Below are 12,759 nucleotides of genomic sequence, written 5' to 3' on the forward strand. Positions count from 1 at the left end.
CTAAGGGAGTTTTCCAGGAAATAGACCATGGGTGTTGGTCATGTCTTTTCACAGGGGTACTATTACAGTATTCCCCAAGCTAAAGGTCTCACACGTTGTAACTGACTTGGGGAAAATAAGAGAAGTAACAGAACACAAAAGACCAACTTTAGCAGTTACCTTCAGTGAGAGAAGCAACTCTTCCTGAGGAAACTGAAAGAGGAAATCTACATATAAACAGGCAGATAATAAGTCAAGTTTCAGCACTTTGATCCTTCATTTTGATCCAGCCAGAATTGACTAATTGAGTCTTCTGCCATAAGCTTTTCACAATAACTACTGCTGGCTCTGCAGGAACCAAAATCATTGAAATCTCTCTAGGATCAGGATTTATATCCCTTCTCTCAGATTATGAAAGGATTTTCTGTGGACGCTGACACCTCCAGGGGAAGGTGATTCTCTCTCCCCCCAGTAGCACCTGCCCTTGTCCTATCCAATTTTCCAGAGTTAAATGTCGCCTACAGGACTTGATCACTGAGGTGGAGAGGTGCTGAAAAGAGAGGAAGATATTCCCAAACATAGATCATCACAGAGTAAGTTTCAGACATAGATAAATGTTGAGTCTGAACATTGTGCAAGGGATTTCTCCATCTAAGTCACTTTATCTCCCAATGTCTTTCCTTGCTTCATTAGTCAATATATTTCTCTTTCTTCTCTCACAGAAATTTTCTTTACTGCTCTGGTAAGTCCAACTATGCAGCCTTTTTGTATCAGACGACACTATTTCCCCAAGCCTTGCATTGGCTACATCTTTCTCCAAAGTACCCTTCTTCAGAGGTTCATTCAACCCCTAATTCTGCCTAGATTCAACCAGAGAAGGTAAGAGCATCTCCGAGTTCTCTGGTGGTTCCATCTTTGCTCCTTGCTGTTTAGTCCTTGTCAGATCCCTTCTCCACCTCTAAGACAGGTACTCTGACCAAAATTTGAAGGATGGATGTGAGCAAAACTATAATCTGACTTCTGTGTTAGTGAATAGTTTAAACAGACAGTTTAAACTCATTGCTAATAAGAGTTATATTTTAATGGAAACTTTTATTTTCATTTCTCAGACTTAGCAACTCAAATTTTTCTCATCTCATTGTATAGATACATATATTCATTCCAATGTACTCCTCTTTAGATTATTTTCAGTGTTATGAGTCTTATTGTACAATTCAGAAAATGGCAATAGATTTTATCTGTTTTCCAAGTATTTGAAATGCTTATAAATTTAAAAAAATTGTGCTCTGAGTTGATTCTCAAAAAATAATGAATTTTTTAAAAGTTTTCTTCATGGCCATTTGAGACATGGTTGACTGGAGTTAGATATGTAATTTGGGACCAGAATTAAGCAATGGGGTCAAGCCTGCGCCCTTTGTCTCATTTGAAAAAAGATGCCTATCCCCTGGGCAAATCAGCCACTAACAATTTTTTAATGATCAGCATTATAGATTATATTATAGACATTTTGTGGTCCACTAATGATTCCCATATCTTTTTCAAATATGTTTGTACTAGATGACCTTTTATATTTTATATCAGGCGCAATTGAAAAACACATGACATCAATTATCTTCACAATCTAAGTCTCTGTGAAATGAAAACACTGCTAAACCCCACAGGCAATGGTCTACTTCTTTTAAGAATTGTTCCGTGGGTTAGAATGCCAGATAGTGAAAGGAGACGGACAACTGCACAGATTCATGGTAATAACATTTGACCCTTGTTTGATTTTGGAACTTACACTTAATTCTATTCCATCTAGGTTTAGAAATAGAGGAGCAACACCGGATTAGAATCTCTGACAGAATGAATCATCAAACTCTTAAAATTGTTACTTAGGTTCACAAAGCTCTGACCTTGGGACACTGAGGAATAATGTTGCCAGTGAATTTTTTTAAACTCCTAATGATTTAGCAATCTGGAATAACATGATTTGATAAATTATTTTGGCTTATTTTGGGGAAGGAATGTTAAGTGAAATGTAGAAGAGTACTAGACTGGAAACCATAAAACTTGGTTGTAGTCCATAGTTAGCACTATACAGCTGTGGGGCTCCTTTGTCGTTTAACTCCTCTAAGGATCATGAGAACACCACACAGATATAAAACACCATCATTATTTTGTGAGTTCATATTACCCTAGTCCTTTGAGGTTTCATCAGTGCCATATTTTTTTTCCTTTGTGCCATGTTCCTCTCTCTCTCTCTCTCTTTCTTTCTCCCCCCTCCCCTCCTCCCTTCCCCCTTTCCTCTCTCTCCTCTGCCCTTCTTCCCACCCCTCACTTCTTTCTTTCTCTCCAGTTCTGTTATTGAAAGGCTTTAAGGCATCTTGGACCCACATCTGGTGTATTAGTGAATCACAGTAAGCAGAGGGGTATTCACTCAATACCAAGTTCATGCTTAGAGATCTGTGATAATGGCAGTGGCACAGGGAAGGAGGTCATGACAGATCAGAGGAAGCAGGAAGTTGTCTTCTTAAGTTTTGTGACTGAATGAGGAAGAAAAATTGTTAGAGAAGCAAAGAGTAAAACTTTGTTACAACTGGAATGAAGTCATATCTAATAAAGACAATATTACAAACAGGGCTACATCCCTTCCCTCGCATTAAGATGGCTCTAAAATATAAGGGTAAGATTAAGATGTACTATTCGTTCTGACTGAGTAAAACAAGAATCAGCCTAGTGTGTGGACTGGAGTTCTCTATCTACAGGAAATTTCCCAAAAGAAATAATAGTTCCTAGAGAATAATTCAGAGAACGGATAATTTTCTCTAATGCAAACAAGAAAATTGTGTAGAAAACAAATGAGGGGGAAATGACTAGGGAACTCTATAAAGTTAGAAAAGTGTGTTGAAAAGAAAGGAGCCATTGGAAATAATAAAGGCAATCTAAAAGAGATGTAGACTCAGGAAGAAAATAATTAGAGGCAATGTATCCTCACTACAGCCCTGAATAAAATGGTATTGTATCTGAAGGGAAGATTAAAGTATTCCCTTAAGTAAAGGGACTGCAATTTACCATGTTTAATTCATTGAGACCTGTTGCAGTGTAAATTAAGTGTGCACCATCAAATTCCCTTTGCTCTGATTCAAAACTTAAAAATATACATCTGATTCCTAACTTGATTTCCAGGGACCCTGATATTAGTAAGTGGTTGCCCTGATTGGTAAGTGCACCATTTCAGTCATGGAAGAGAGATCTCCCACTATAAATGAACTGAATTGATTGTTTGATTTACAAGTCATTCTGTCGGGTATTTGAATATCATGAACTGATTTCCTAACTCCTGATTCCTCTAGAGAGACCTGACCAGATCAGACTTCTAAATCTGTAGAGTTTAACATCAGACTTTTGTGACCCCAGGAAACGATGACATCCCCTGACAACCAGACAAGAGCAGCCACCTGAGCTCATTCAGGCCAAGACTACTGTTGGACACAGTCATGAATTTCTCAAGGAACTTGTGTGGGAACTTAAACCCTGTGTACTTTCTGAGGTCAAGAAGTGGGAGGAGGCCAGTGTCTGTAGTTGTGGCATCTAGAAGAGTTCTGTGGTCAACTTTTTGAAATTCAACCATCACTGCTTTCCTGAAACTAAAATATTTAAAGCTTAAAAGTCACAGCTCCTATTCCACTCACTTGAAAAAGGATAACATGACATAGGGTAAAAGGAATTCCTGCTTCCTCTTTTAAGTTCTATAAAAGATGGTTCAATAGTGAGGGCTAACCTTTGATAGAGCATAGATTCAGCCAGTTTGAAGTCAAGTGTCCAATGTAAAGATTATTGAGTGTAACTACCCATTATTGGTCACTATTTGTCAGAATTGGATCCAGAGTTTCATTCCCTAGAAGCCTCAATCAGGAAATGAAAAGCAAAAGGTGCTGTGAAACTTGTTCAGAACTAAGAGGCAAGCTAATGGCCCAGATGCATTATAACATTTACTTTTAGGGTTTTCTTTCAGCAGCAGGACCATCTGTCCATGATGTCTTACTGAAGGGTTGCTAGTTCCCTGCTCTTTGCATTCACTTGAAACAGAGCACAGGAGTAAAGGTGGAGGGAATCAGAGAGCTCCTGACATTCCCTGTTAATCTCCCTCTTTCTTCTGAGTGGATGTGAATCACTCCAGAGCAAAGTCAACCAACTCATTTCAATTTCTTTGACGCCTCACTTCAAGCCATGAGTTGAGATATTAGAGACTTATACAACTAGGGAAAGTTTTAAAAGTTCATTAATCCAACTCTTTTTCTTCAGGTGGGGAAATGCCAATCGAGGGATTAGACTAAAAAGTGATTCTTCCACCTTGAAAGCCATTTGCTCTGCTCCAGCCATGCCCTCGTCCTGTTCGTCTCATCCTCTCCAGTCACCCTTGCTTTCTCTTTCATCTCTGACATCTCACTACAGCCATCCCTCTGTGCTTCCTCCTCTCCTTCTTTACCATGTCCCAAGGCTAAATTATTACATGCAAAGAAACTGAAATATAAAGCACCAGCTACCAGCCACAGCTTTTCTTATATGCTTACAGCCTCATTGGTGTTCTCTTCCTTTAACTAGAGACAACCTGGAGAGTAGACTTGCACAGTATCAAGCACAGTCACACACAACTAGCCATTTAACCAAAATTCTATTCCATTCTCTTTACCACATAGCAGGGAAAGGAATTTTCTCATTTCCTTTTTGCATAATCCCCACTCTGTGTAAGTTCATGTCCTGGCAGAGACAGGAGTGAGCCAGGGGCCTCTGGAAGTTTCTGAACTAGCAGATCATCTATCAAAATATCCTTTCCCACACACGTTTTTTCCGGTTAACCCTTAATCTTTGGCCAAATTGTTCTAGGTACAAACACCTAGGGCCAAACTTCTTCTGTAAAGGTCCAGAGAGTAAATATTTTAAGTTTTGTAGTCCAAACATATCTGCTCAACTGTCATCATAGCACCAAAGCAGCTACAGATAGTAAGTATAGTGCAGTAAGCAAAGTGTAGTAAGTACATGGCTGTGTTCCAATTAAATTTTATTTACAAAACAGCCCCACCCCTGCCATAGAACATAATTCTCCTTATTTGTCATCCCTCCACGTAAGAGAGAAACCTCTCTGCCTCTGTCCCTGGTTTTTATCATCTCTGTCTCTAGTCCCTCCTCGCTTTCCTCTCACCTCCGTGCTACCTCCTGTTTTGTCCATTCTCTAGGTAAGATCACTCCAGAGGATGGAAAGCGTCAACAGCTCATTGTTGACCGAGTTCATTCTGACAGGAATTCCCTACCCACCCCAGCTAAGGATGTTTCTTTTAGTGTTCTTTTTGCTAATCTACATCCTGACTCAGCTGGGGAACCTGCTCATTCTAGTCACCGTCTGGGTAGACCCACAGCTCCATGCCCGTCCCATGTACATCTTCCTGGGTGTGCTCTCCGTCATCGACATGGGCATCTCCTCCATCATTGTCCCGCGCCTCTTGATGAACTTCACTTCAGGCATCAAATCCATCCCATTTGGTGGCTGTGTCACTCAACTCTACTTCTATCACTTCCTGGGCAGCACCCAGTGCTTCCTCCTCACCCTGATGGCCTACGACAGGTACCTGGCAATATGCCAGCCCCTGCGCTACCCTGTGCTCATGAATGCTAAGCTGAGTACCTTGCTTGTGGCTGGAGCTTGGGTGGCAGGATCCATCCATGGGGCTCTCCAGGCCATCCTAACCTTCCGTCTGCCCTACTGTGGCCCCAGCCAGATAGACTACTTCTTCTGTGACATCCCCGCTGTTCTGAGGCTGGCCTGTGCTGATACAACGGTCAACGAGCTGGTGACCTTTGTGGACATTGGGGTGGTGGTTGCCAGTTGCTTCTCCCTGATCCTCCTCTCCTACATACAGATCATTCAGGCCATCCTGAGAATCCGTACAGCTGATGGGCGGCGCCGGGCCTTTTCAACCTGTGGAGCCCATGTAACCATGGTAACCGTGTACTATGTGCCCTGTGCCTTCATCTACCTGAGGCCTGAAACCAACAGCCCCCTGGATGGGGCGGCTGCCCTATTCCCCACAGCCATCACTCCTTTTCTCAACCCCCTCATCTATACTCTGCGGAACCAAGAGGTAAAACTGGCCCTGAAGAGAATGATAGGAGGCCCAGGGACCAAGAGCGAGGTTTGAAAATGTCTGACCCCTCCTGGGGAAATCTTCACATTTGCAGTTTATTCTAATAGTTTGATTTCAGTGAGTTTTTTTCCTTCTTTTTCTCTTTTACATAGCCACATAATATCAATACAACAGGATCAAATACAGTTAAAAGTAAAATACTTTCAAACAGTCCCTTAGTGTCTCCTTCAGATAAACAACTCTCAGCTGCCACTTAAAGGACAAAAGAAAGTGAGCCAAACCAGCAGCAGAGACTCTGCACTTCATAGTCTAAGATTTTTAAATGCACCCGTGAGTCCTAAACTCTTCCTGACCAGTTTCCTTGTGGGAACTGTAGTAACCAAAAGACCATACAATGTAGAGATAATAGATTTAAATTTTTTTTAATATTACACTAATGTAGAAAGGGGTTGATACTGAAAGCTGAAGGCTCTTTGGAGGAGATAAAATTCAGGGCAGACATCTTCCTTCCTCTCCTCCTTTCCTGCCCCTTCCGCAGTACAGCTGCCACAGTGTCGGAAGTGTTTACGGCAGGCTGAGGGTGCTCAGTAGATGTGTGGGTAACTTTGGGTGCCCTTCCTGATTCCTTTGGACCAGAGTCTAAGTATCTAAAGGTGATAGGTGAAATGGAACAAGTTAGGAAATCTCTATTTGGTAAGCTTTATGCTAATTATATCCTCTGGATTAATTTCCTGTTCTCTCCGTAATCAGTTTGGTCTTCTCAACATTCCTTCACATCTTCTGCTAAGACAGGAAGACAGGAGTTGAAGGCAGTGGCCCAGCATGGAGGGATGTTGGAGAAGGAATGATGCCTCTTAGGGTGGTCTGCCCCAGGCCCGTATCACTCCCATCTACTGACAGTGAGACCCCCTATCCACTGCTGGTGTTCGACAGTTCTGGAATTTGTTTCTACAAAGGAGGGTTTCTCCTCCAAACCCCTCTCTGTCACCCACCCTCCTCAAATAAGAGACTGGAAACCCAAACACACAAAGCCACACAGTCACTGCCCTTGATAGTTTTATTAAAGCAGCAGGTAGGCAAATGGGCTCAGCAGACCCCTGGGGCACAACTGCCCACAACAAGCTCACAAACCTCCTTCTGACTTTCTCTTCCACTCTAGAGAGTGAGGCCCTGAGAAGAAAGGGGGCCAAACCCCAGGAAAGAATTTAACAGCAGCAGCAGCAGCAATCTCTCTCCCCCCCCCTCTCTCCCCCCCTCCCCCCCATTATCTCCCCTCTGCCTCCACCATCCCTCTAACAGAAATCCACAGGACTGACAGTGAGAGAGCAGGGCTTGGGGGCTAGGACCCAGGGAACAATGAGCTGGCCCAGGCTATGCAGGAACCCAAAGCTGCTGGGACTGAGCAGGACCTCGTGGTGGGAAGGGGAGGGGGGTAAGCAGAACAGCAGACAGCCTTGAGGAGAGGCTACAGAGACTACTCATTCAGATGAATTGGGTGCTTCCCCACACAGACCACACTCACATCCCTCCAGAGGGTGATGCCTTTGTAGTAACAGTGCGGGGGCACAGCATCTGGGTAGAGATTACACTGGGTGACTTTGAAGATAATGAGGTGGCAGTTGTAAAAGTCAGACATCTTCACACACCTCACAGCTGGACCCTCGCAGAGGCCACCTGTGTTGGGGGACACACTGTGGACAAAGGTCTTGGTCTTCTTACAGCTCTTATCAGTGGCCAGCCCTCGAACCTTCATCATCACATCACAGTAGTATTTGTGCTTGGCAGAGATCTTTGTTTTGGGCCTGTCAAGTTGGTGATGGAGGAGGTCTTGGGGCTCAGAGAAGCCAAGCTGGTCCATTAGGAGGAATAAGAGGAGGACCCATGTCAGAAGCATGTTTTCTGTTAGAAAAAGGAGAAATCTGTCTCTTAGCCAAGAACACCAAACCTTCATGTGCTCAAAGCCCCCATCCCTCACCCAGAGGATTACAAATACTCTACTTGTCTCCAAAAACACTGCTTCCTTGCACTCGTCCCAGAAAATCATTGTAGTCCAACATTCATCTTCCTTCTTTCCATGTCCTCCTGCCTTCATTTCCTCTCATCCCACTGCTGGGGCCCAGCACATTCTTAATCATCTTTTTTAAGACTACATTCACTAAAGATATTGGGGTAAGGGATCTGTCACTTAAATATGTGGGTACCTTACACTCCCTTGCATCTTATATACGAGAGCAAAACTGAACCCTAAGTGATCTTTGATCCTCACTCAAATAGTAACACTAACTTATAGAGTACTTTACAATGATGCTTCTAAATTTTTAATGTGCAGTTAAATATCTGGGGATCCTATCAGAATGCAGGTTCTGATTCAGTAGATTTGGAATGGGACCTGAGATTGTCATCTCTAACCAGCTGCCAGATGATTTTGATGCTGTTGGTCCATGGGCAAACTTTCAATAACAAAGCTTTAGAGTTTACAAAAACCTCTCACATATCTAAGGTCATCACCCTCTCTGTGAGGTCAGGCAGGTATTAAGCTAACCCACTTTTAGTAACTGACTTTTAGAAAGGTTCAGTGAATCGCCCAAAGTCATAAAACATCATGGAGCTGAACACAAATCTTAGAACCTGTGGTGTCAAGGAAAATTCTCTGCTCTACTCCAATTTAGATTAATCCACTGGCCCACTATATTACCTACCAATATAAAGCTCTTCCACTGGAAACTGCTTCATATCTGCATAAGAAAATTTTCACCAACCCCCACTTTCTCTCGTGCTCATTCTGCCTTACTTGTAAGAATCTCACTTGGCCCCTTAGACACTTCTATTTTCCCACCATTCTCTCTGGGGCAAAAAAAAAAAAAAGGTCACCATGGCTACCTGTACCCCTCCAGTGTAACACCTCACATACCCAGTCTCAATCCTGTATGTGCTCCTTTACTTGGCCCCAGGCTGATGCTCCTGGAGAGTTAGGTCCTGGAGATCCTGTGGCTGGAAAGTTTTCTGAGCCTCTTTCCTCTCAGGCTGTGTTATTATAGCAGCCAGCTGTAGGGGTTGGAGGCTGGGGGTTGGGGGGTGAGTAACTTGGGTAGTGACCCATCACTTTCTGACGCTGAGAGATGCTGAGGCTTTCTGGCCTGATACCCAAAGCAGACCTCATTCTACGCTCCATTTAATGAATCCAAACATCGAGAGCAGGGTTTCCCTGGGGATAGAAGACCTCACTCAGCCTGAAGTGTGAAGAGAAGCAAAGGAAATGAGCCTGGACCCCTGGGCCTTTGTCTCCACTCTCCGAGAAGGGATCCCTGTTCCCTCTACAGGGAAGTTAGGCAGCTCCCAAGGACAAGGTACAACTACAACAGCAGAAATCCCTCAACCAGTCTGGACCCAGCACAAGCAACAAGTCAGCCTCCACCATGTCTGCTCTCCCCCAGCCCCTAAACCCCCTAAGTAGCCTTGAGGCTCTCAGACTGGAGGAGCTAGCAATCAAAGGATCTGGGATAGTAATATTTATAGTTTTCCAGAAAGAAAAGCACAGCAAGAAAAAAGTAAGGAGGGGCTGAAGGGCCCTTGAAGAAAAAGGGCAAAGCCTGAGATCTGTGGGAGAAAACAGGAAGCTGGTGATGATGGTAACAGCTCTCTTTAATACCCTCCTGGCTACTATGACTTAAGGTCCAAACACCGCAAGATCTCTCTTCCCTCCACCCGTAGCCAGGCCTTTGTTCTCCAAATGTTTGCCCTGGAACCACACTAAAACAGCTCTCCAAATGCCTTGGCAGCCTTATCTGTGCCTGACCTCTGCAGCCTTTGTCACACTCCTGCAGTAGGTCACTGTATTTGTTTCTCTGCTTGTTTATTCCTTCAGCCTAGCCTTCTGGGCCTCCTTCTCTGCTCCAGGACTTCTCATGTGATTCAGGCCCCACCTGATCTGCCACAGGCAAATGGGCAGGAACCATTATTCCCAGACCACGGTATAGAACACTGAAGCTATTTACCTAGCAATGAAAGACTGTGTGGACCATAGAGGAGAATCAAGATCTGAAATATACAGAATTGTATCATACAATTAGTTTGCCTTTTCTAAATACCTCATATAAGTGCAATCATACAATATTTGTCCTAAGTACTTTTTATTTATAATAATGTCTTGCAGGTTCATCCACGTTGTAGCATATATCAGAATTTCTTTCCTTTTTAGGGTTGAATAATATTCCATTGTATGGCTATACCACATATTGTTTATCCATTTATCATTTGATGATTAATTGGGTTGCTTCTACTTGTTGGCTATTATGAATAATGCTGCCATGAACATTCATTCATGTATAAGTTTTGGTGAAAATATGACTATTAACCTGCGACTTGAAAGATGAGAAAGTATTAGGCAAGACTAGCATGGTTAATGAAAGTAAGGATCTGGGATATAAGAAAAGATGAGGGGGGTATGGCTCAGTGGTAGAGCGCATGCTTAGTATGCATGAGGTCCTGGGTTCAATCCCTAGTACCTCCATTAAAATAAAAATAAATTTAGAAACCTAATTCCTACACACACCCCTAAAAAAAGAAAAGAAAAGATAGGACAAGTAGCATGGGGCTAGATCATTTAGATCTTTATAAGGACTATGGATTTCATTCTAAGTATAATGCCAAAGCCATTGACTAAATCAAAGCTCCACATTGACTTGATCCAACTTGTGTTTTAATATTGTCACTCTTGCTGCTATGTAGTGAATGGGTTGCAGAGGACAAAACATAGTGAGGAGACTAGTTAGACTAGACTGTTGGAACAGTTCAGGTAAGGGGCGATAACAGCCTGGATTAAAGTTATGGTGGTGAAGGTGGGGAGGGCATAGCTCAGTGGCAGAGCATGTGCTTAGCATGCATGAGGCCCTAGGTTCAATCCCCAGTACCTCCATTAAAAATGAATAAACATAATCACCTCCTCCCCCTTAAAAAAAAAGTTTTGGCGGTGAATATTGAAATTTGTCAGGATGTATTTGTCTCCTCTGCCAGGCTTAAGTTTTGAAGAAAACCAAACAACAAAGAATTGAATAATTTCATTGACTTTACAACATTGGGATAAGTTTCACTAAATATTGACTTCTTCTTCCAGCATTTTCAGCTTTGGAGTTGTGCTTACAACCTGCAGTTTTGTAGGGCTGCCACATTCTTTTCTGTTTATAAGTTCAGAATACAGAGTTAAAGTTTCCTGCAAGCTCCTTGTGATCAGTTAGCTCCCAAATGATCTCCATCAGGAAGGGCATTTTTATTTAACTCATTGTGAGTTAATACATCTTACATTTCCCTTTCAAAATTATTATTTTCTAATAGGAATACATCCAATGGTCATAGTAGAAATTAATCTCTTTTAGATCAAAGGCACCATATTCTTTTTGAAAAAATAGAATTTATTAAGCACACATTATATCTTTTGTAATTGTCCTACAGTTCTTGGGTAGTCTATTCTGCTGTTTGTTTTTCCAGTTGCTATTCTGTTTGTTTTTCAGTTTGGGAGGTTTTATTGAGATATCCTCAAGCTCAGAGTTGTTTGGTTTTTTTTTTTCCTCAGTTGCTTCCAGTCTACTAATAAGCCCATCAAATGCATTCTTCATTTCTGTTACCGTGTGTTTTATCTCTTGTGTTTCTTTTTGGTTCATTCTTAGGATTTCCTTTTCTCTGCCTACATTGCCCATCTGTTCTTGCACACTGTATTACTTTATCCATCAGAGCTGTTAGCATGGCAATCATAACTGTTTCAAATTCCTGGTCTGATAATTCCAACATCCCTGCCATATCTGAGTTAGGTTTTGATGCTTGCTTTGTCTCTTCAAACTGCTTTTTTTTTTTTAACTTTTAGTATATCTTACAATTTTTTCTTGATCGCTGGGCATAAGCTACTTGGTAAAAGGAACTGCTGTAAATATGCCATTAGTAGTATGGTAGAGAGATATGCGAGCAGGGGAAGCCTTCTATAGTCCTGTGATTACATCTTAGTCTTTTAGTGAGCCTGTACCTCTGAATTTTGAACTTCACACATCCTTCTCATGGCGCAGGTGGGACAGGATGACTAGAAGGGACTGGAGTTGAGTATTTCCCTTTTCCCAGGTCAGCTAGGCTCTGATAATACCCCAGCAGGTTAGGCTCTGGTTAAACAGTTGCCCCTGAGAGCAGGACTTGTTAAGAACAGAATGCTCTGGCATCTTTCAAAATGAGTCTATTTTCTCTTTTTCTGCTGGAAGCATGAGGGAATTTCTCCCTAGTAATCACTGTAAGAGCCAGATTGAGCTCCCAGAGGTAAGACTCACAAACCCGGAAGCCCCACTATGACTGAGTAACCTGGAGTTTTTAATCTCTCAGACTTGTCCACATTGAGCCTCCAGGAAATTATCAGTCACAATTCAGGTTTCCCAACCCTAGCGCTGGTTCTGGTTCTGAGGCTGGGGTTTGGTGTGCAGTGTAGGCTCATCAATTGTAACAAATGTACCTCTCTGCTGGGAAAGTGCATTATGGGGGAGGCTATGCATGTACATGTGCAGGAGATATATGGGAACTGTCTGGACCTTCTGCTCAATTTTGCTATGAATCTAAAACTGCTCTAAATGTTACAAACTATTTTAAAAGAAGACTGCAGAAAAGAACCAGAGAAGGCCAA

General features: G+C 42.5%; 2 protein-coding genes and 1 non-coding gene across 3 annotated transcripts; 2 read left to right on the forward strand and 1 right to left on the reverse strand.

The window, feature by feature from the left end:
* The first annotated feature begins 5,216 nt into the window (after positions 1 to 5,216).
* Positions 5,217 to 6,161, forward strand: OR10G3 (olfactory receptor family 10 subfamily G member 3). The gene has a single exon (XM_010949631.3). It carries the CDS (start codon positions 5,220 to 5,222, stop codon positions 6,159 to 6,161), a length of 942 nt encoding a protein of 313 aa, XP_010947933.2. The 5' UTR covers positions 5,217 to 5,219.
* A 1,420-nt stretch (positions 6,162 to 7,581) lies between these two features.
* On the reverse strand, positions 7,582 to 7,965 carry LOC141578035 (ribonuclease homolog). Its single transcript, XM_074366587.1, has one exon. The coding sequence runs from the start codon at positions 7,963 to 7,965 to the stop codon at positions 7,582 to 7,584; it is 384 nt and encodes a 127-aa protein (XP_074222688.1).
* Positions 7,966 to 10,545: 2,580 nt separating this feature from the next.
* On the forward strand, positions 10,546 to 10,617 carry TRNAT-AGU (transfer RNA threonine (anticodon AGU)). The gene has a single exon. It is a non-coding gene; the product is annotated as a tRNA-Thr (tRNA).
* The last annotated feature ends 2,142 nt before the right edge of the window (positions 10,618 to 12,759 follow it).

The sequence above is a fragment of the Camelus bactrianus genome, chromosome 6 (genome assembly GCF_048773025.1).
Source record: "Camelus bactrianus isolate YW-2024 breed Bactrian camel chromosome 6, ASM4877302v1, whole genome shotgun sequence".
NCBI lineage: Eukaryota > Metazoa > Chordata > Mammalia > Artiodactyla > Camelidae > Camelus > Camelus bactrianus.